The sequence below is a fragment of the Plectropomus leopardus genome, chromosome 14 (assembly GCF_008729295.1).
Source record: "Plectropomus leopardus isolate mb chromosome 14, YSFRI_Pleo_2.0, whole genome shotgun sequence".
NCBI classification, from domain to species: domain Eukaryota; kingdom Metazoa; phylum Chordata; class Actinopteri; order Perciformes; family Serranidae; genus Plectropomus; species Plectropomus leopardus.
In genome coordinates, this window is record NC_056476.1 from 7,196,914 (window position 1) to 7,218,562 (window position 21,649).

At 39.3% G+C, this 21,649-nt stretch overlaps 2 protein-coding genes across 2 annotated transcripts; both read left to right on the forward strand.

The window, feature by feature from the left end:
- Window positions 1-190: 190 nt before the first annotated feature.
- si:dkeyp-110a12.4 (alpha-tectorin) lies at window positions 191-11,235 on the forward strand. Its single transcript, XM_042500746.1, has 9 exons — window positions 191-230; window positions 2,306-2,394; window positions 2,526-2,630; window positions 5,241-5,401; window positions 5,508-5,643; window positions 7,943-8,037; window positions 10,459-10,627; window positions 10,831-10,951; window positions 11,060-11,235. Exons 1-9 carry the CDS (start codon window positions 191-193, stop codon window positions 11,233-11,235), a joined length of 1,092 nt encoding a protein of 363 aa, XP_042356680.1.
- Window positions 11,236-13,156: 1,921 nt separating this feature from the next.
- On the forward strand, window positions 13,157-21,017 carry fbxo30a (F-box protein 30a). The gene is made up of 3 exons (XM_042501008.1): window positions 13,157-13,346; window positions 14,857-16,933; window positions 17,440-21,017. The coding sequence occupies exons 2-3, from the start codon at window positions 14,921-14,923 to the stop codon at window positions 17,641-17,643; spliced, it is 2,217 nt and encodes a 738-aa protein (XP_042356942.1). The 5' UTR covers window positions 13,157-13,346; window positions 14,857-14,920; the 3' UTR covers window positions 17,644-21,017.
- The last annotated feature ends 632 nt before the right edge of the window (window positions 21,018-21,649 follow it).

Below are 21,649 nucleotides of genomic sequence, written 5' to 3' on the forward strand. Positions count from 1 at the left end.
GGGTCAGAGTAAGAGAGGGGTCCTACGTTTTGTGGTGACAGCGCGCTGTGGTGAATAGTCCCCAGAAGATTCACAGAGTTTCAGGGCCAAAAGACAGCGGAGTGGCTGAGCTGAGAGAAACCAGAGGGAGAGTCCTGGGAAGATGGCACCTGCCAGTTTGTTTTTTGCCTGGTTACTGTTCACCACGAGGATGGTCACCTCGGCCGAGTATTTGGAGCTGGAGGAGGAGGGTGAGCTCACACCTCACATCACACACCTGGGAGTGAAGTGTCAAGGGTCAAATAAACTGCTTTTTTAGGGGGAAGTCATTAAAGAGTCATTTTTCATATTGACGATTATTGGTTTAGCATGGGCTTCCCTACGTTTGAAATGTTCTTTGAAATGGTCTTTTTAATTTCAATAACGTTATTTGCTGAATCCACCTACAGATATTTTTGTAACATTTAAGCAGCTTATTAGTTGAGTTTTAACAATTCAGTTAAGTTGAATTTGAGCTATTCACTCAACTAAAGCTGCATTGGTTGAGTGAAAAGTTCGAAGTCAACTAATTTCTTTTGAGAATATGTAGGTATGTTCATGTATTGTACATTACTCTTTGCACAAGCTGGGTGGATGGATCAAAAATCTCAATTTTAAAGAAGTTAACACAAAATTGAGGAAATGCTTAAATCTCACAAATAGCATTACAATAAATTAAAATTTATGTTTAATATAACACAAACTAGTGGCGAGAATAGACTTCACTTCACTATAGAATTGTTGGACCTCAATTGATAAACTGTTGGAGTGTTACAAATACTCAATGAACTTTCTGTAGGTTGACTACGGAAATAAAGTTTTTTCATAGCAGCAGCACTGTAATTTGGCATTAAGCATGTAGCAATGGTGAAAAAGACATTTGGATCCTTTACTTGGGATCTGAATACTTCTGTATACCACAATCACAAGTAAAAGTCCTGCATTATAGTGTTTTCAGGGCTGATACCGATACAGATTATTAGTAGTTAATGAGACCGATATTGGAACCAATATGCATTTACAATAAAAATGAACATCTTTCTGTCAATATGTAGAATTTGGAATATAACAAATTCCAATAAATGTTTAATCAAAACTTAAACTTTCAACATCATATAGAGCAAGTTCCCAGCAACTTTTTTTTTTATAATGTCAAGTGAACATTTAAATTAAAATAAATAAAAATTGCTTCCTGAGGATTTACAAAGTAAAAGTTCCTCCCATGCTGACACTTTCTTTGCAATCATTACAATAAAGCACAGATAATTGGGAAAATGCCAAATATCGGCCATGATAATCAACCAGGCCGATAATCTATAGCAGATTATCAAACACGGTATTATTGGATCATTATTATTTATGCATTAGTGTGTAAGCAGCGTTTTCATGTCGCTGGTCAAAGTTGATGTTAACTCCCTTTTTTAACGACATTTACTCTATAAAGATCATATTAATTTTTAAGAATAGTCCATATACTTTATAAATCTGTTGCTTTGCTTAATCTTATATTTTAAATTTAGCTGTCATAAATTGAGTGAAAAGTTGAAATTAGCAGAAAATGGAAATACTACAGTACTTGAGTACGTTCAACTCCTGACACTTAGATATCGATAGCTTGACTTTATATGTATAATATATAGTGTGTATAATATATAGTGTGTAGAATATATAGATTGTCTATGCGACTGAACATGATACCCAAAATAAGTAAAAATAACGGTATTTGGAGTCTAAGAGAGAGATTGGAAGAGAGCCCAAAGTAAAAAGAAAGACGTAAATTCCTGGTCACACTTAATAACTCTGCACTAATTTATGGAAAAAGTATCAATGTTTTGGTCTCAAGGACCTTTTCAAAGACACATTCAAACATTTTAAGGTGACACAGTGCTTAAATACAGCTCATAATTGCATGATATTTACCAGCTGTGTTGGAAGTGTGTCCATAATCACACAAAAACAAGTCAAAAATCCCTCCAATATTCAAGCAAACAGCATTAATGATGCAAGCCCAAAATCCATCTGAAAACATTTTTTCAAGTTAATAGCAAATATACATGAAATATAGCCCAAATGTGATATCTACAAATGCCTTTCTTATTATCCTAGCTTCATATAAATACACAAAAACACCATAGAGAAAACAAAACAAAACGTGTGTGTGTGTTGCCCTCCTCTCACCAGAGAACCCAAAGTACCCAAAAGAGGTTTAAGAAAAAATTTCTTCACATTATCTAAAAAAGGAATACTTGTTGCATGAGATTTAATGTTTTTATCTTCGTTCTTTTAGAGCTCAATGAAACTGTCATTTGCACCAACGACCATATGGAGGTTGTTATTCCCAGTGCTTTTTTCCTCAACAAAGTGCCTCCAGTTTATGTAAGTGAACACCAAAAAAAAGTCAAATGTATTCTCTCAATGTAGGCATTCCCCAGTGCTGATGTCCTAAACTATTTGCAGTGTAGTTTTACTTAATAATAGATTTGTGTGTGTGGGTTTTTTTTGTTTAGGTTTGGGATTTGCATTTAAATGACCCGGAGTGTCGTGGCGTTGAGGTCGGCGATGACTACGTTTTCAGCATAAAGACGAATCTCTCGGACTGCGGAACAATAATGGTATCACCTTCAATCTTTTGCTCCACATTTTAACACTAAAGTCAATGACAACTTTTCAATCAGGGCCGTGTCTGCAGGGGTCTAACTAATCAAACGTTGCACGTGAACTCAGACATTTAGAACAACCTCCAACAAAAGGATAAAGACAAACTACACTTAGCATAGACATCATAAGATCCCCATCATAATAAATTATCTTTTTTACGATGTCTGTGGTTGTTGTGGGAACTGGTTCCCTAATAAGGATCTCTTCAGCGCCAAAAAAAGGAGCTACTTTAGTCGATTTATTGCACTTTACATAACAGCAAAAAATACCTTGAATAAGACCAGAGGCTTTTTTTTCCTGCTGTGACGTAAATGCGCACTGTGAGGCTCTGTGTTCAGATGGACACTATGGAATTAGCTCATAGCAAGTATAATAAGACGGACAGAGAAAGGCACAAACTCGTAGCCCAGACAGAAAAGACTGCGGAGAAAAGAAGAAGGGGGGGAGTGGCGTGTATGTCAAGAAAGAAGGGCGGCGTTGTTCCTTTTCTCTGCAACAGCGCAGGGCCTTATTCAAAGCAGCAAAGGGGATCCTGAATGGCCTCGCAGTTCTAAATTATCAGGATTTACATGGAAATGATGATTATTTGTTGATGCTCACTGAATAGGAAGGCCATAAATCATTGGCCAACTAGCCTCCTGATTATTTTAATCCAGCCACTCTTGTAGATTCAAACGTTGGCGAGCTGTAAATCCCTACTTCTGTGTACGAGTGTGCTTGAATCGCTCGCTTGGAATGCGTTCTTGTAAAGCAAGCAAAAGGTTAACGCAGCTTCCAACGGGGAAGAAATCTCCCAGTACACCACCTCAGCAGTTTACAAGGTTTTCGCATAGCGGCTGAGGAAAGTAAGCCCGCGCTGGATTAGATGGCTGTTGCTAAAGGAGAGGAATGCCATAGCTGTCAATCTTGCTTTCACCTTGAACTTAGAGCCTTTAAAACCTGCCGTCAGTAAAGAAATGACTGAATTGTTGGGTTAAAGGTCAGACATTTTTTATTGAAACATGACAGCGTCCTCGCTCATGTTTCAGTGATCGTCACGGAGCCTTCATGTTGATAAGCGCAGGTGCCTGTTGTGGCGTAATGAAGACCTGTTGCTGGCAGCAGAGACCTGTCACTGGTGCTCATAGTGGGGGGTTGTGTGTTTACCAAGAGGTTGTAAAAGACGTCTCAGTGTTAGAGAACGAGGCAATTCAAGCTGCTCAGAGACCACAGCAGCCACCCTCCGTCTGCGCCCAGCAGGAGCTCAGACAAACCTCAGACACAACCTTTTCACCCGGCCACGTTTTACAGTTTGACCTACGTCAGCTGCCAATGGCTGAATATTGAACAGTGTCACTCACATTTACAGTTAAAGTGTGAAAGGATGAAAACTGTAGAAGTTACAACTTGGGAAAGAGGTTACATAACAGCACCTCAAAGACTCCTGTTAAATTTTACTGTCATTCTTACAACTTTAAGAAAGATGTCTTTTTTTCTTCATATCACTCATTTTGTGAGTTGAAAAACAGGCTAAATGTAAATCACGCTGTCTCTGACCCTCCCCTCAAACTCTCCCCCTCCACACCAAATCACTGACAGAAAGTTGAAACTGACAAAAAACTAAAAAGACTAAATAAATTAAAAAATACTAACACTGAAAAAAAGGGTTACACAAAGAAAAAAATAGAAGGTTGTCATTGAAAAACACATCAGAATGCAAAATACTACTACTACAACTACAACTACAACTACTACTACTACTACTACTACTACTAAACTTGTCAAAGATTCTGGGTTAGAAAATGTGAGAATTTGTTGCTTTTCTTAGTTTAATGTGTTGCAATTAACTATTATTTTCACTGCTGAATAATCTGTTGATTCTTTTGTTCTTTTGATGTCTTTTTTTCCACAGCACAAAGTTATTCAGTTTACTGTCATAAAGAAACCAGAAAATGTTGAAATTTAAGAAGCTGGAATTTAAACTTTTTTTCTCAAAAAAAAGAAAAGACTCAAACCGATTATAAAAATTAGTTGGCTATTACTCTAATAGTGTACAACTAATTCATTAATCATTGCAGCTTTTCTAACGCAATAGAAAATTAAATATATTTGGATTTAAGAAAAAAATTCAAGATGTTGCCATTGCAAGAAAAGTGTGATTTTTCACGGTTTCTAAATCTAATGTAGATTAACTAAACAAAGGTAGGATTAGTGGATTACTCAATAATGAAATGATAATTTTCTGCAAACACATTGCTGTGTAATGGCGCACAAGGTAAATGAGTGCAGATCAGGGTCAGTGGGTCAGCAGGATGCTTGAGCTGCGTGTTCATCGACCAAATTAAATAAAACATGTAAGAAGAGACACTGTCTGGACATGAGACACCTAATGTCGTCAAGCTGCCTTTCACCTAACATCCACGCCAGATTTCTCCAGTTGTTCTCACCTCTCACAAAAAATAGCATAGCGGGTATCAACTCTTGTATTAAAAAAATATAAAGCAGTTTAAGAAATCTATTTGGACTTTGCAATTCAAATGTCTCTTAGAAGATTATTTGACCTTCATGTGTGTCCCTTTTTTCAGGCCTCAGATGATTCGCACATCATGTTCATAAACACCATACACAACAACGACACAGACATAATAACGAGAAACTATATCAACATAACATTTGTGTGCCGCTACCCCATAAACTACCTGGTTCAACAACCAAATGGAGAAAACATGATCAGAGTAGATGTCAGGTGAGTGTTTATTTTTACATTTTTTATTTTTCCTGAACTGACTTGTAATATGATTTAATTTTAATGTGTGAACTTACTTTAATTATCTTCTTCTTTCTCACAAAAGAACCATCACTCTGAACACAGAGGACGGGAACTTTTCAGTGTCAATGTTACTGTACAAAGATGAAGCCTTTGAGGACAGATGGACCACTGTTCCATCACTGACGCTAGATGACGACATCTTTGTCAAAGTTTTCATGGTAAATCAAAGTGTGTCGCCAGACTTATTAATCCTTTGAAACCTGAACAAATAAGCCTGATTTCTTTCAAAAATATTAGAAATTTAATAGGAAATTACCCCAAAATTAGCAAGAAATTTGTAAACGTTCCAAGAAAATTACCTGAAAGAAAATTAAAGAAAAAAAAAAAAAAAAAAAAAACACAATTAATGACTTATACTTATAGTCATTATATTTAATGACTTAAATATATAATAATAATAATTATTATTATTATTGTTATTGTTATTATTATTATTAGTAGTAGTAGTAGTAGTAGTAGTAGTAGTAGTAGTAGTAGTAGTAGTAGTAGTAGTAGTAGTAGTAGTAGTAGTATTACACATATTGTTGAAACCCAGAATAACAATTCAGCCACTAAAAAAATCAGTAGCAGCTTATAATGTACATTTTATCAAGAATAATTTCACCCAAACAGCTGGTCTGCAAAATACAGTGTGTGGTATGCGTAGGAATACAGAAGTTTTACAGATGATAAAGTGTTGCGCCAAAGAAAAGGGATGTCTGACAGTGAGGTAAAGCAGTGAAAATATTCTAAATATCATGTAAACTTAAGCTCTATTTGCATAGGACTATAATTACCAAAGGACCTCATGTGATTTAGAAATTACCATCCACATGTGTATTTTGTGCAGTGCATGGGATAGCACAGGATAAGCACAGTCTGTATTTTACTCCAATTTACTGACTTCATCCCCTGGATATGATACACACTGTCATTTTATATTCCACTCTACGCAACACAGAAACACTACACAGCTCCACTAGCAGTCATGTACAGTGTTAATCTGTTTTTTCTTCCTTTTTAAATTAGGATTAACTGAAGGAAACCGATTATGCCACACCTTGTCACATATTATCTATCTAATCATATTTCAACATTTCACTCCTCTGATGGATTTGAGCTTTTTCTGCCAACAGTTTCCATACTGTGTAGGGAGATACACCTCCTGCACCCAAAATGCTGTCATAGTTTCAATAATAATTGCCAAAGCAGTTTTCATAGGCCAGAGGTCCCTCGTAACACTAGTCCCGTACAAATAGGGCATTAAAACAATATTGTTTAAGTGGCTAAAAAATATTCTGCTGCTAAAATGTATCCACAGCCATACATTGCTTAGCTCTCGTGGTAATCAAATCAAAATCAGACATACTTTATTGATCCCCAAGGGGAAATAGTGGTTCATTAAAGGTGCTCTGATGCCAGCATAAAGAATTATCGAAAGTATAAATAAGTATCAGCATAAGTATATAAAAATAGAAATATAAAAATAGAAATTCAGTGAACGTAAACAATTTGCACTAGTATGTAACTATTTACAAAATTAAGTATGTATAGTATGCTGAGTATGTAAGTGTGTAAAAGTATAAATGTAAAGAAGGCAATTAGTACTAAAATGCGAATATTTAAATCAGAATATAGATAATTTGCTGAGCGTGTTAAGTGTGTAAAATATAAAACTGCCTTTTGCCGTTTGGTTGTAATAGGTGAAAGTTGTACTATGTTAATTGATATTGTCCCTATTAACTAAACTATATAAATAAAATCAATTATGCTACAATGCAATACATAAAACTAGTATATAAGTTAAAAATCTAAATATGTGTGCTTTGCTACAATTAATAGTAAAGATATACATGTGTAAGAATAACAATAAGAATATATACAATTGTGTGTAACATGTTACATATAGCCTATGTTCAAAGCTTGGCTGCTTCTCCAAACTGGGGGCATCGACCTCCATCTCCTGTAGATAAAACCCTGACTATGGAGAGTTACCTCATACAACCCCACTTCAAATATCCAAATGATCCCTTTGATGTGTTCACCTCACGCTGATATGAAGATTACATTATAAACACTATAAACACCTTTTAAAGCAATGTTTTGTATAGCATTCCCTCTATTAATGGGAACTCATATTTAACTATAAGAGTGAAATACATGTAGAGTCTTGATTGTGTATACTGAGGTTTGAAAAACATATTAGACTTTCAGGTATTCTTACTATTGACAGCTATTTTTGAAGAGGGTTTAGCACGTTATGTTAAGCAATATGTTTTGCTGCAGGATGTTCCAAGCAATGCTGGAAATCTAACACTCAACCAGCGACACGTGTCTTCTTCTCTTTCATGTTGCTATAAGCCCTCAGACAGCTGTTGTTTACTAACTATGAATCATCAATTTGTAGGCCAACATGGAAAAGTAATAACTCTGAGTAAAGCATGACTTGACTGTTACCCAACCCCATCTGTCTCTTAGATACCGGCTCATCTGATGCTGCGTATGGAGAGATGCTGGGCCACACCAACCAGTGATCCATACAGTAATATTCAGTACACCTTCATCAGAGACAGGTAAACCTTTTAACACTCTAAAGGTCCAGTGTGTTGCATGCAGGGGCATCTATTGGCAGAAATTATATATAATATTCATAACTATGTTTTCTAGGGGTCGACAGATTATTAGTATCTGGCATTTTGCCGATCTGTATTGGCATTTTTATCTTAAATTAATTAATGAAAAAGTGCAAACAAAGTGTCAGCATGGGAGGAACTTTTACTTTGTAACACCTCAGAGAGCTATTTTTTTTTTTTTTTACTTTTTTTTTATTTTCAGAAGTTGCAGGGAAATTGCTGTGTATGATGTTGAAAGGCTCAGTTGTGATTAAACATTTGCTAAAGGCATTTAAACAAAGGTTTGTGTTGGAGTTTGCTCGCTTTCAAATTCAACATTTTTAACAGACATATTTTCATTTTTATTGTAAATGCACATCCATTCAAAATATCGGTTATCAGTCTTATTAAGTAGTACTAATAATTGGTATCAGTATCGGCCCTGAAAAAACAATATTGGGTGACCACTAATGTCGTCATTAGTTTATAATCATCCAAAAATAAGGATCATTGTGTTTTCGTGTAAGGGCTGGATACACAATCCAACATCAAAGAGCTCCCAGAAAACAAAGGCCGACTGTTACATTGCCTCATGTTGCCTGTCTCGACCAAAAGTTGCACTAGAACACACCACAAAGACTGCAGTCAACGGACAACCAGCACATACGTTGTGCGCCTTAGTGAGAGGAAATTACTTATTAGCAGCAGGTGGTGGTAGTCTGTACTCATCATTTAAAAAGAGGAAACTGAAAAACCAGAAGGACGGATTCAAGATGCTAATTAGCCAGCAAACAGTAACACAAGAAATTACAAACTGTTTCTTCAAAAATGCTCAACGGCTAAAAATATTAATCTAACCTTATATTACAAGCTTGTTTCAATCTCATGCCCGTTTCTCTTCTCGTGCACTGAGCTGAGCTGCCAATCAGAGTGATATCATTTACCAACGAGCTCCGCTTCCTCCAACGTCATTTCAACTGCCAAAAGGGCCAATAATAATGAAGCCGAATAATGAAGCCACTGAGGAAGAGCCAAAAAAATACAATTCCTTAAACGGCCACTCGAGTCTAGGTCCCACAGCAGAGTAAATCCCCAGAGATCCCTGTTAAAATGCCCAACTTTACAGCAAAAATAAACATGTTTACAGCCTGGCACAAAAACTTTGGGTCTCAATAGTTAATTTCAGTAATGTACAAAATGTAAGACAGGGGCTGAGGAAAAATATCAACCAAAGAAAAAAAAAAAAAAAAAAATCTCAGTGTGACCGCAGTCTGAAGGTCAGATTCACCCCTTGCTCCTCCAGAGCTCTAATCTTTCCTGGCTCCAAAAAAACAAGAGGCAAACCGCAAACCAATTAATGACACCACAGTAGCTACGCCCTTTATTTATTCAGTCTATGTCTCTGACGCAAATTCAACAAGCTGTTTTGGACTTAAAAAACTGTCAAAAGCTGACTTATGCCAATGGTGCAGGACACAACAGCACAAACTTGGATGTCAGACGCTCACCGGCGAACCCGACATTGACCATCTGATTGGTGTGTCAGGGCCTTTAGAATGAGCCGTCTATGTTTATCTAAATACGTAGCAGGTCCCATCCCAAGGAGTGTGCCATGTTTCTACAGTAGCCCAAAACGGACAAATCAAACACTGGCTCTAGATAAAGCCATTCACGTTTTTAAGTTTTCATGTTGTCTGTCATCATAGTTCTCCTACACCCTTGGTACACAAGAGAAGTTTCAGTTCTGCAACCTTTCCACTGGATGCTACTAAATCATACACAATAAACCTTCAAGTAAATTTGTGCTGTGCAAAAGTTTTTTTTTTTTTAATTTCATGAACAAATAGGGGAAAAAAGAAACATCTCATTGTGGATTTATACAAAGCCTGGTTCTTACATCTAAAAAGAGTACAAATAAATAGTCCAGGAGACTTATAGATGTTGTGTTGAAACCTGATTTTGGCATGTGAGCTATTTCTACACACGCATGCTCTTTCCAAACAGCTCCAAGTCCTCTTACAGGAGCTCTGTTGAAATCTGAAATAAGAGAATTTGTTGCCTCGAGAGCCGGCCAGACAACTACTCTGAGAGCCTGGTCATGTGACTCCTGTGCAAGAGGCCACATGCGTTTCAGCTCAACAGCTGTGCATGCCCTTGACAACCAGGCAGTATTTGGTACTGTTAGCAACAGCAGGGCAAATAAATGCACAGTGATTTCAAAATGCCACAGGGAAAAGAAAATACAAATTTGTCTCTGGCTGTGTTGAATCACTTTGACAGTGAGAAAGGTAGTTTTCTTTGTCTCTATTTTACAATATTTCATTCTAGATTTAAATCTCACTGCCACCAGGCTTCACTGACTGCTTTGTCTCCCTCTCATAGCTGCCCGGTGTTGGCGAATGAACAGACTCTGAGCGTGTTGAGGAACGGTCAAGGTCCAGAGGCCACGTTCAGGATACAAATGTTCAAGTTTGTCGGCAGCTCTTACACCAACGTCTTCCTCCACTGCAACGTCCAGATCTGCCACAACACTGCGGGACTGTGCCAGCCTGTGAGTGAGCTCATGCATTTCTCGCACTGGTAGTCAGAGGCCAGTTCAGACAAGTAGCCCACTATATGTGCAGCTTATGTCCTTAATATAGACCCCTTTGGCCTAGAATTGTTTTTCAGCTGCATTAGCTGAAGTTAAGCGGTCCTGATGTGAGATGTGAACTCAGTGACACTGAGACTTCGTGTCTTTCATGCCTTAAACAGAACTGTTCCAGTGACGGTGAAGATGAATTAATCAGGATACGGAGAGACATCCCTCTGTCTCATACAGTGTCTTACGGACCAATCAGACGACTACTAAGCAATAGTGAAAAGCCCAGTCTGAGTATGTTTATTTCTTCTCTATATGGATCTTAGATCTTTTACAACTTCAACGCTAATTTTATGCATCCATATGCAAAGAGTGTGTCTACCTGTTTTCTTTATTATGCAGATGCAGCCGGGGTCCCTCCTGTGGAGACCTTTGTCCTTGGAGGACTGCTGGTCGTCCTGCTGCTGATCACAGGAGTGTTTGGGAGGCTGTGGCTTCGCTCCAGACGCTTCTACCCTGCGAGGGAGGCGCAGCTCACCCTGTCCAACATTCACCACATCTCAGAGGTGGCCTCATGAGTCGTGGGAATCAGGGACCTGTTTGAGCAAAGACATGGACACATAAACATGTAAAAATACAAACACACATGTACAGGTGTGATTTATGATTATTAAAGTCTTTTATATGTTTCTCTTTATAGAGTAAAATTCTTGAACTGTAAAAAATCAGCTTGAATAAAGGTCTCCTGCTATGCTGTCTCTCCTTTTATTTCACAGTAGTGAAAAAGTGCATTCAATGAAATACTTAAAAGTACCATTTAGAGGTACTTTATTTTCCTCTTCATGCTACTTTTGCTTCCATATTACTTAACTTCTTGGGGAAATATTGTTATTTAACTACAGTTATAGTTACTTTACATGTAAAATCTGTATCTACACAACACATGACCAATTTATAAAATCTTAGGGCTCAGGCTCCCTCCAGCTCATTTAAAAATCTAAAAAAGAAAATCACACCAGTAAAAACAAAAACTGAATGTAAGACATCAAATAATACAAGGTGAAATATAGGAATAAAATACAGACATACATAAAATATATATATTAAGTAAGATAAATTTGTGTAGACATGATTGCAACTGAATGAACTGAATGTAAGGGACTGTTTGTTATTTATGAGACAGGAGGGGGTTGTGCAAAAAGGGAGAAGCACTTTCAATAATTTTTCAAGCACTGAGGATGGACTGGAGTTTTTTATTTTGGCTTTGGGATGGGTGGGTACAAATTTAAATGGCTGTATTTTGTATTTATTTTACTGCAATTTTTTAAAGAAAAAATGATAACGTAGCGTATGATAACAACTCCACCGGTTCCACCTGGCTGCATTCCCAAGTGATGCCATCCATGCACGTTGCATGTGGACGCACCTGGTGCTTTACAGCCATCTAACAGCGTACAATAACGACGCCACCAGTTCTGTAAGACCGCGTTCTCATCAGACCACATCTGTGCATGTTGCACATAGATGGCCATGAAGATGGCCTTTGGCGTTGTACGCCAAAAGCACTGACAGAGTGGCACCATTAGACGAGTTTGGAATGGGAACAGGTTTTAATTGCTTTATCTTGTCAATATGGACTTCAAAACCATAGACTGTACATAAAGATGGACAATGCGCTCCCACTTACCCCCGCTATGCTCAAGTGAGGCTAAAATATCCCGGATACGGTTGGTGATGTTATTGAGAACCTGGATTGGCTTTTACAGCTGTCAATCATGGCGGAAAATCCCCCTTTTGTATAATTTAATAACTCATTAAAACTGAACTTATCATTAAAACAAACACTTGAACAAACATTTATTTTATTTTTTAGTGTTGTCTATGTCCCATTCACTAGAGCGGGCTTTATGACTTATTATGGAGACAGACACTAGGGGGCGATCGGGATTGAAAAGCTACACTTTGGGGGAACTGCCATGTTGTCCATCTTTATATACAGTCTATGTTCAAAATTGTTTTGTAATGCAAAATAATGAAACTGAAAGCGTGATTCAAAAAAGGAATTAATCACGATAAACTATAGAAATTCTGCGATATAAGGTAAAGGAAGAAAAAGGCAGAGTTAATCACTGTTAAAAAAAAAAAAAAAGAATAATTTAACAACCCTAATAAAAACACAAAACAAATTCACACTCCAGCCATCCCCCAACTCTGATAAGTAAAAAACAGTCCCTAAACAGTTTGTAAAACGGTTATTATATTAAGGTAAAGTGATAGCAGATTAGCTGTTAAATTTCCTGGCAACAATCTGTATCCATTAAAATCCCAAAATAACAGCAGAGACATTTCATGAGTGATTACATGTAAAACTGTCCTCGGGGTATTCCCCCGGTCTGTCTATTTCAGTGTCCTCTCTGCTCTGCGTCCATAGACCTAAATATGTCCATTTACGTGATGACGTAACGCTACGACGTCCCACAGCTCCAGGATCAACACAAACGCCGACAGAGCAGCGAAGGACTCAGAGCCGGAGAACCAGCTGCAGCCAGTTCATATCATAAGGAGATTTGGACACATTTAACACTGTGAGATGATTATGTAGCTTTAGTGCCCACGCTGCTGAGGTCGACGGCGCTGATTTAAGTAACGAAGTATTGATACCATACACCGGGAGAACCCCGTAACTCGGGTAAGCAGTTTCTAGAAGCTACCAGCTAACTGATTAGCTAACGAAGTTTAGCTGCTAATGCTAACAGCCTGGCCATGTTGTTGATGCTCTTTTGTTTAAAGTTTTTCGATTTAGCAGCTCACATGTTTCCGTGCGCAGTTATTATTAAAACACCTTATTTTAGTTAAACAGGGTATTGTGATATTATGGCCGCTTGGATTATAATGGGTAAAAACGTGTAAAGCCGGCTGTTGCTGTGTTGTTTGTGTTTTTAGCTGTTGGCTAACTTGCCAGCTATGCTTGCGTAATTTAACAAGCTGGCGATGGCTGCAAAGACTTGAACAATAGCTTTCCTGTGTGGCTTTGTGGTTTGGACTTGCTGCATTATTGTGGGACTTTAAGTTGTTGTTGGGTGTCGTTTTATCCAGCAGCCATTATTATGCACACTACAAAACTAAGCCCGGGGCTAATGATTCAGAGGTGTTTACCACATGGGTCTGTTGTGTCTGTTAGGTCAACAGTTTGCACATGATGTTGAAACTCCAAATGATGTTGAAAACACCAAACTCCAAGTGAAGGGCAGTTCTCAGAGAGTTAAAGGTGAGGGTTCAGATTTGCCCACCATGAAACCTAAGATGTATTGGGAAAGGTCCCTGAACAGCCCAAAGATTTAGTAAACATGTACAGAGAGGGAGCATAATTTGAAGACCTCACGTGTGTTATGTCGAAAACATAAATTAAAGGCCCCATTTGTAAAAAGTCTGATTACCATGTCTTTTTTTTAATATAAAGCAGGTATCAGTGCTATACAGATACTCAGAGTATCAACAGGAATGCAATCAGAGCGTCCAGATTTGCATAAAGTTGTGATGTCACAATTTTATCATCTACACAGCTTTAAACTGTACAATATAAATGTTCCAAATTAAGACTACAAGAGAACCAGTGGGAATGAGAGCCAACTGTTGCATCGCCCCATGACGCCCATGACTAGGTCGAAAACTTAACAGACACACCTCTACAACCAACAGCAAATCAGCAAGTACATTCTGCCCCTGAGTGAAAGGAAATAACATTCCCATCCAACAAACTGCAGGAGTCTGTATTCATCATTAAAAGACTCAAAGACTATTTTTGACGCTAGTTTGTCATTTCCCAACTGCAGTGACGGTGCAAAAACAACCACAGCACAGTTGTGGAAGACACAAAAATGCTGACCAATCAGAGCAGACAGAGCTTTTTCGGGAGGGGGGCTTAAATAGACAAGCGCTAAAAAAACTGAGTGTCTCAGACAGAGGGTGAAACATGTATATACAGGCCAACAGAATGAGAATAATATGTTTTTTAAACACTGAAGCATTCAAACATGCTCCGATTGAAACGCAAAATACGCCAATGAACCACAATGAACCCATTACATGGGACCTTTAATGTTCATGGGATAATGCAACACCAGCAGCTCTGTGCTTTGTGTGCATTTTTTTTGTTTGTTTTTTAAATGATAACTATTTATCTGTTGACTTTATTTCAGGGTTGAATACTTCACACCCCTTTCCCTGCCAGAACCATTTCGGCAAGAAGCACTACAGTAAAAAATGGATGGCCTGCACTCCCACTGCCTGAAATGCATCAACAGAAGATGCATGGCAAGACCAGAGGCAGGTGTTTGCTGCGACCTCATCGGCTGTCCTCTTGTCTGTGGAGCAGTTTTTCACTCGTGTAAACTAGAGGAACACCGTCTGCTGTGTCCATATGAGCGGCTGCCATGCCTTAACAGTGGATTTGGCTGCCCGTTCACTATTGCAAGGATCAAGATGGCACAACACCTTGAGACGTGCCCAGCAAGTATAGTGTGTTGTACTATGGAGTGGAACCGCTGGCCCGTGAGCTATGCCGATCGCAAATCCTATGAAAACTTGAGCAAAGACTTTGATGAGGTGGAGCAGCTAGACATGGCGTTGGCATTGCAGGATCAGAGGATGTTGTTAGAGTCACTGAAGGTCACAACCACTGTGTCAAAGAATGGGGATAAAGAAGCGGATGAAAGCGTCAAAATGGCCACAGCGTCAAGCCTACCGGAAACTATATTAGGTAACGTCACAGTTGATATGGAAGAGGAGCCCTACAACGGGTTGTATAGAGCCTCAGTGGAGACAAGCAGAAGTTTAGCAGCTGCCTTGGACATCCTCACTAACTCCAAGGATATTGATGTAATTGTTGGAAATTTAAACGGGGAAAAGACTGATAAAAATGGAGCACTCCACAATGGGGAAAATGGTGAGAGTCATGATGTTTATGTTGCAGAAGATGGGAAGAATGTAGATATGCAGGAGAGCGACTCTGATTCAGAGTGTGAGCTCGGAGCTGTAGGTGGGGTGGACTGCGCAGTCGGGACAGATGGAGAAGAAGATGGTATCAGCTGGGCAGAAGAAAACGATTTTGTTGAGCTGTTTTTTGAAGAGAAGAAAGATGTTATTGAGGAGCCAATAGATGATTCCAACCTCGTATGGCCAGAGATGCCTCAGAATTACATGCCTGTTGTAGCACTGGAGCCTCCCATACCCCAGCAAGAGCCGGTTCCACATCCAATGCCATTCCTGCTGTCTGATCACGTGAGAAATAACTTCTTGCAACACTTACCCACTGAACTCAGGTATCGGTGTTTGGAGCGCAAACTACAGAATGTAGAGGTGCTCAGAGGAATAAGTATGTTTACATTTAATGGACGTCGAGCTCTGCTGTCAGATCCTTACTTGTTTCGAGCAAAGATGGAGGACAAGGCGGTGGACACATCTGACCTGGAAGTAGCAGACGACCCCATGGGCCTCCACGGCATCGATCTCATCACTGCAGCTCTGCTCTTTTGCCTCGGTGACTCCCCAGGAGGCAGAGGAATCTCAGACAGCAGGTTCGTCGATGGTTACCACATTGACTTTGGTACTCAGACATTCTCCTTCCCCTCAGCCATTCTTGCAACTAACACCATGGTGGGAGACATCGCTTCGGCCTCTGCCTGCGATCACGCCAGCCCACAGCTCTCCAACCCTAGCCCCTTCCACACCCTCAGGCTGGACCTTGTGCTCGAATGTGTGGCTCGATACCAAACAAAGCAGCGCTCCATGTTCACATTTGTGTGCGGGCAGCTGTTCAGACGGGATGAGTTCTCATCTCATTTCAAAAATGTTCACGGGGACATTCACGCCGGACTCAACGGCTGGATGGAGCAACGCTGCCCCTTGGCCTACTATGGCTGCACCTACTCCCAAAGACGATTCTGCCCGTCTGTACAGGGCTTCAGGATCATCCATGACAGGCACCTCGGCTCGTTTGGGGTTCAGCCTGGTTTGCCCTTAAGAAGCGGAGACAACCTCCCGAGAAAGAGCTGCCGCTTTGGCTCACGAAGCGATCAGTTCAGCAGCCTACCATTTGAGGTGTTGCAACATGTAGCGAGCTTCCTGGACAGCTTTAGCTTGTGCCAGCTTTCTAGAGTGTCCCGCACCATGAGGGATGTGTGTGCTAGTCTGCTCCAGATGCGTGGCATGGTCGTCCTGCTGTGGGAGAAGAAACGGCGTGATGACGGATCTCCATCATGGCAGATCACTGACAAGGTGAGTCACATTTGCTTTTTTTAAGGGGAGACACTACAGGTGAATAGGGTAAAACTTTTAAAAGATGTAATCATGAAACTTCACCAGTTTATTACTTATATTAAAACAGTTAATTTGTGTGTAACAATTTTTGAAATTTTATGTTTTGATATGCAATATGTAATATTTTGCACATATTTTCATAACAAATCTGTAAATTGAAGAAAGCCTAGTTAAAAATTATGTTGATACATTAAGAGTCAAAGGATTTTACAAACTTGTTTCTTATTGTAGTACATTTGTAGTGTAATTTTTATATTATATTGGACATCTCTCTCTCTCTCCCAGTATGATGGAGGCAAAAAAGCTTAAAATCTCAAAATTGACGAGTGCATAAAAAAAACCTGTAGGGTCTCCCCTTAAAAACACATTTAGTATTTAACTTCACTTGTTTTTGGGGAAGATGTAACACTACGCTGTCACATCACGAGGAGCAACTGATCGACTCTCGATTATTTGTGATATAGGTGTGGCGATTCAGCACAGCTTTCGGCACAGTGAACGAGTGGAAGTTTGCCAACATCGCCAGCATGGCCGACCACCTCAAGAAGTGCAAGTTCAATACGATTGCCCGTCGGGAAGAGGCAATCCCTCTGCCGTGCATGTGCTTCACCAGAGAGCTCACCAAAGAGGGAAGGTGTTTACGCTCAGTTCTCAAACCAGTAGCATAAAGTGAGGATTACGTCTTCTTTTGGACTTTTCTGAGACCATCAGATCTCAAATACACATGTATTTCCCTTCAGTGTTTACAGACATTAATCTCTTCCAGCCTCAAAAAAAGATAACTCCTGGTTGAACATTATAAACTGTTGGTTCTTTTTCTCACAGTGGAAATAATCTTCACCCCCCTAAATAAGGCAAAGCCAGTAGTGGGTAGATTTGAGGCTGCTGTCACAGATCGGGACTGTAAACAAATTAAATTTCTCGCCTTGTATCATCTTCTCTGATGGATTTATCAATGTCAGTGTACTGAAGCTGTACCCATATTTACTCTGACATTGTGTAAATAACCAGATGTTTTGATGTAGATTTTTTTTTTATTTTTATATCAAAGAGTCAGTACTGTGCTACGATTGAGGTAAGAGTACGGCCTTAATTTATGATACACTTGATTTTCTAGTCATGAGGTTGTTTGGAACGTCTCAGTGAGATTTCTCTGCTGCTTCCAGCTGGAACAGTTTACTGGTGTCTTGCACGGTTTTATATCTTATCCTGATACTTAGAGTGACCACGAGTGTGCTGCTTAGAGCTCCTAGGCTCTGTTTACACCTGATATTAAAACACATCCTGGGTGGCAGATCATAAGTGGACAGCTCCAAGTACAGGTGTGAATTGACCAAATATGTCCTCAATGTGTCTTGAGATTTGATCACTCAGACCACATTCAGAGGTGGTACAGGCCCCACATGGCCACGTCGTTTCAGCAGTGCAAACACTAATGTGTCTGCAGCCACACTGAATGACCGCCTGCTCGGTTGATGTCCTTGCTTGTCTGAACCACCACCAAATGAGAGCATTTTTTTGTTGGTGCAGTTCCTCAGATGCAGAGTTTAAGGGCCGTCTCTGGAGCAACTCTACTCCTTACAGTCAACACTACTCCAACAGTCAGTTTAAAATCTGCCCACGTAGCACAACTCAACACAGCAGCAGCAGCTGTTCAACATCCCAACGATATTACACCAGCAGTTTAACAATTCAACTTTTTCTCCTTTTAACCAGATATCATGCTATAGGGCCGCTACTAAGGCCATGTAAAGACCAGAACGGCCTCATATGATGACATTTGGAGAAAGATCCTCGTGCATACGGATCTGCAAAAACAACCGAAAATGCTGGAGTATGCATGCCAGGCCAGTAGTTTGCGGTGTAACTTTGTAATGACACACCAAAACATCATACCCACCCTGCCCATAATCCTGTCCTGCCAGCTGTCCCTTTTACTTAGACACTATGTTACTACTTACGTTGTCAGCTCAAAGGCAAGACAACTCTGTCCACCACGTTCTGTGATCGTACCGTTTAAACTGAATGGCAAAGCAGCATAACGCCTTGAACAGGCTGTGTGTGCTAGGAGTGGCTGTCAACACACAGGCAGCCGTCAAATTAAATACGATTTTACTCCATTTAAATAGTAAAGGCCGTGTGTGTGCTTATAGCACGACAACAGACTTGTTCTTCGCAAACAGCAATGATTTACGTGTTTACCCTGATTCAGAGCGGGGAAGAGAGCCGATTAAAGTGGTCACTCAAGATGCATGTGGAGACGCTGAAGAGCTGTCCACTTGTCATTGTATCACCCAAAATGCATGATAACACCCGGTGTAAACAGGCTCATAGATTTCATGGCTTTAAATTCTACATTTTTATGACTGACCAAACATCTGTGGTAGCGGTGCACAATGTATGCCTCTTTACAGGATGGTCATACTGTATTCACTGTGGGTTTTCGTTCACCAGCATAAGCATGTCACCACCGTCATGTTTGGTTTTTAAATGTAGCGTGGTGTGGCACGTTTACGCTAAGGCAGTCCATCCTCCTTTTCCCTTATTTCTGACTAATGAGCAGGCATGTTAGTCAGGTGAGAGACGGCACAACACTATTCACCAGCTAAATGGCAACATATTTATAGCTGTGGTTGGCTTGTGGTTTGTCTGTTCTACCAGCTACTTCTAACCAGCAATTGTTTGTAGGTTTTATACAAAGATCTAAATGTAGCAAGTAAAATGATGAATGTACTCAGTGAATATAAAAATCCATCAGTGACTGTGGTCAGCCTGGTTTGCCTCCTTTAGCGTCAGACCTCATAATACCCTGCAGGCCAGGTGTTAAGACAAAACGGGCACACGCTTCCCTCCAGTAACGAGCATCACTAATTATCTTTATTTATCATGTTTTTGTCACTACGTGTCCACTGTGTTCAAATGTTGGCGTCTCAGGGTTGTAGCATGAAGCTTTGTCACCCAGTAGTTTGTGTTAAGTCAACTTGATGACTCGTCAGCTGCTTGTTTTATCGTGGGGTCTCAGACGAACTGACTGGTGAACCGCTCAGTATTATAATGGCATAAATAACAGTGTGTGTTGCAGTGCTGGACTAATAAATTTCATGTTTTTCATCTATCAACATTATGTTTATAACAGAGTAACCAAACCAGGCACAAATGCTGCTTGAATGTTCTCTGGAGTGATCAGACACCTTTTTATTTATATTTTCAGTTTGAATTAAGAAATAACACGAGAGATTTTTATTTTGCTCACTAATATGAGAAACTCAAATGTTTGCAATGTGGATTTTGGTTGAAAATGTCAAAGAAAAGTAACTGGTATATTCCTTTGAGGAATTTGTGTGTTTTTAAATTTTTTTAAGTTTGATGTAAAGCCCAAGTGATGACAGAATTCAGCTCGGACTTCTTTTTACTCGGACAAGTCCCAATTCATGTTTGGTTTATTTCTTATTTTTGTACTGGTACTTTTATTTTGAAGGAAAAAAATAATCTGTCTCTGTAATGTCTCTGTAGATTTGTATTGAAATTACTGATTTGCACATGAAGGCATGTACTGTAAAATTTAAATTATAATGCAGAGGGGGTTGTCTTTGCTTAAAAATAGTGGGAATTTCACTCCCTCGTGTTTTGCATGTGAGTTTGATGTCTTTTGGAAAATGTATCAGTCCAGTTGCAACTCATTCATACAGATTTTTTCTCAGGCGCAGTTGGTTTAGTACGATTCATATTTACTGTAGCGTTTTTTAAACTTGTGTCATAATGACCTGATCACATGCAGTCGTTCTTCAGGTTTAGTGGATTGAGTTGATAAAATCTGTTGCTCCACTGAGGTTCATAAAATATTAAGACAAATGTATTTCATCTGCAGCACACCTTTTTTAGTGAGACAGTTTTTGCAGGCACCTGGAGTGTATCAACACTATCATCAGCATATTACGTTTTGTTTTCACTCCTGCTGATGTGTTTTTCACCACAATATGCCAGCTTCATTTGTTTGACTTTTGAAGCATTTGAATAAAGAGGCTCTCAGTTTTTAAATGTTGATTTCCTTTCTCTTTTATTGCTCTTAACCATGTTCGTGACAAAGCCTGAATGTTACACTGCCCCTGAACAGCAGATCACTTGCGTCACAGTACTTTGTTTCAGCCTGTGGTTTCAGCATAATTCACAGGTTTAGCCTACAGCTGACAAAGTGTTAACACGGTAGAAATTACAGAGACATCGTACATTGCAGCCTGCATTTAATTCAAGATAAGAAATGAACTGAAGGGAAAAATTGGGAGTGTTAGTGCACTGGATCAAAACTTACAAAGCTCTTTTTGGACTAATACTCAATGCCCAACAGGCTAATGGTCAGTATTACAAAATGCAAGTCTGTATGGCAATAAAACTTTAATTTATTTTGAATCTGTTGATTCAGCAACAGTAACAATACGATTTAGGAAATTGAAAGCAGTGCATATTCTCAATGGGTCTCATGTTGGAAACTATAAGAACAAATTTTTGTTTGTATTGTCATTTTTTTATTTTATTAGTGCCCATTGAATCCTGGGATTACATTTTTTTTTTGCTCATTTGTTTATTAAGAGCCCCAATAGCCCCTGTTTTAATCTGTTTAAATCCTGCTCTTCCTGGGGTCCCCATTATTTTAATTTACAATATTTCGGTTACTAG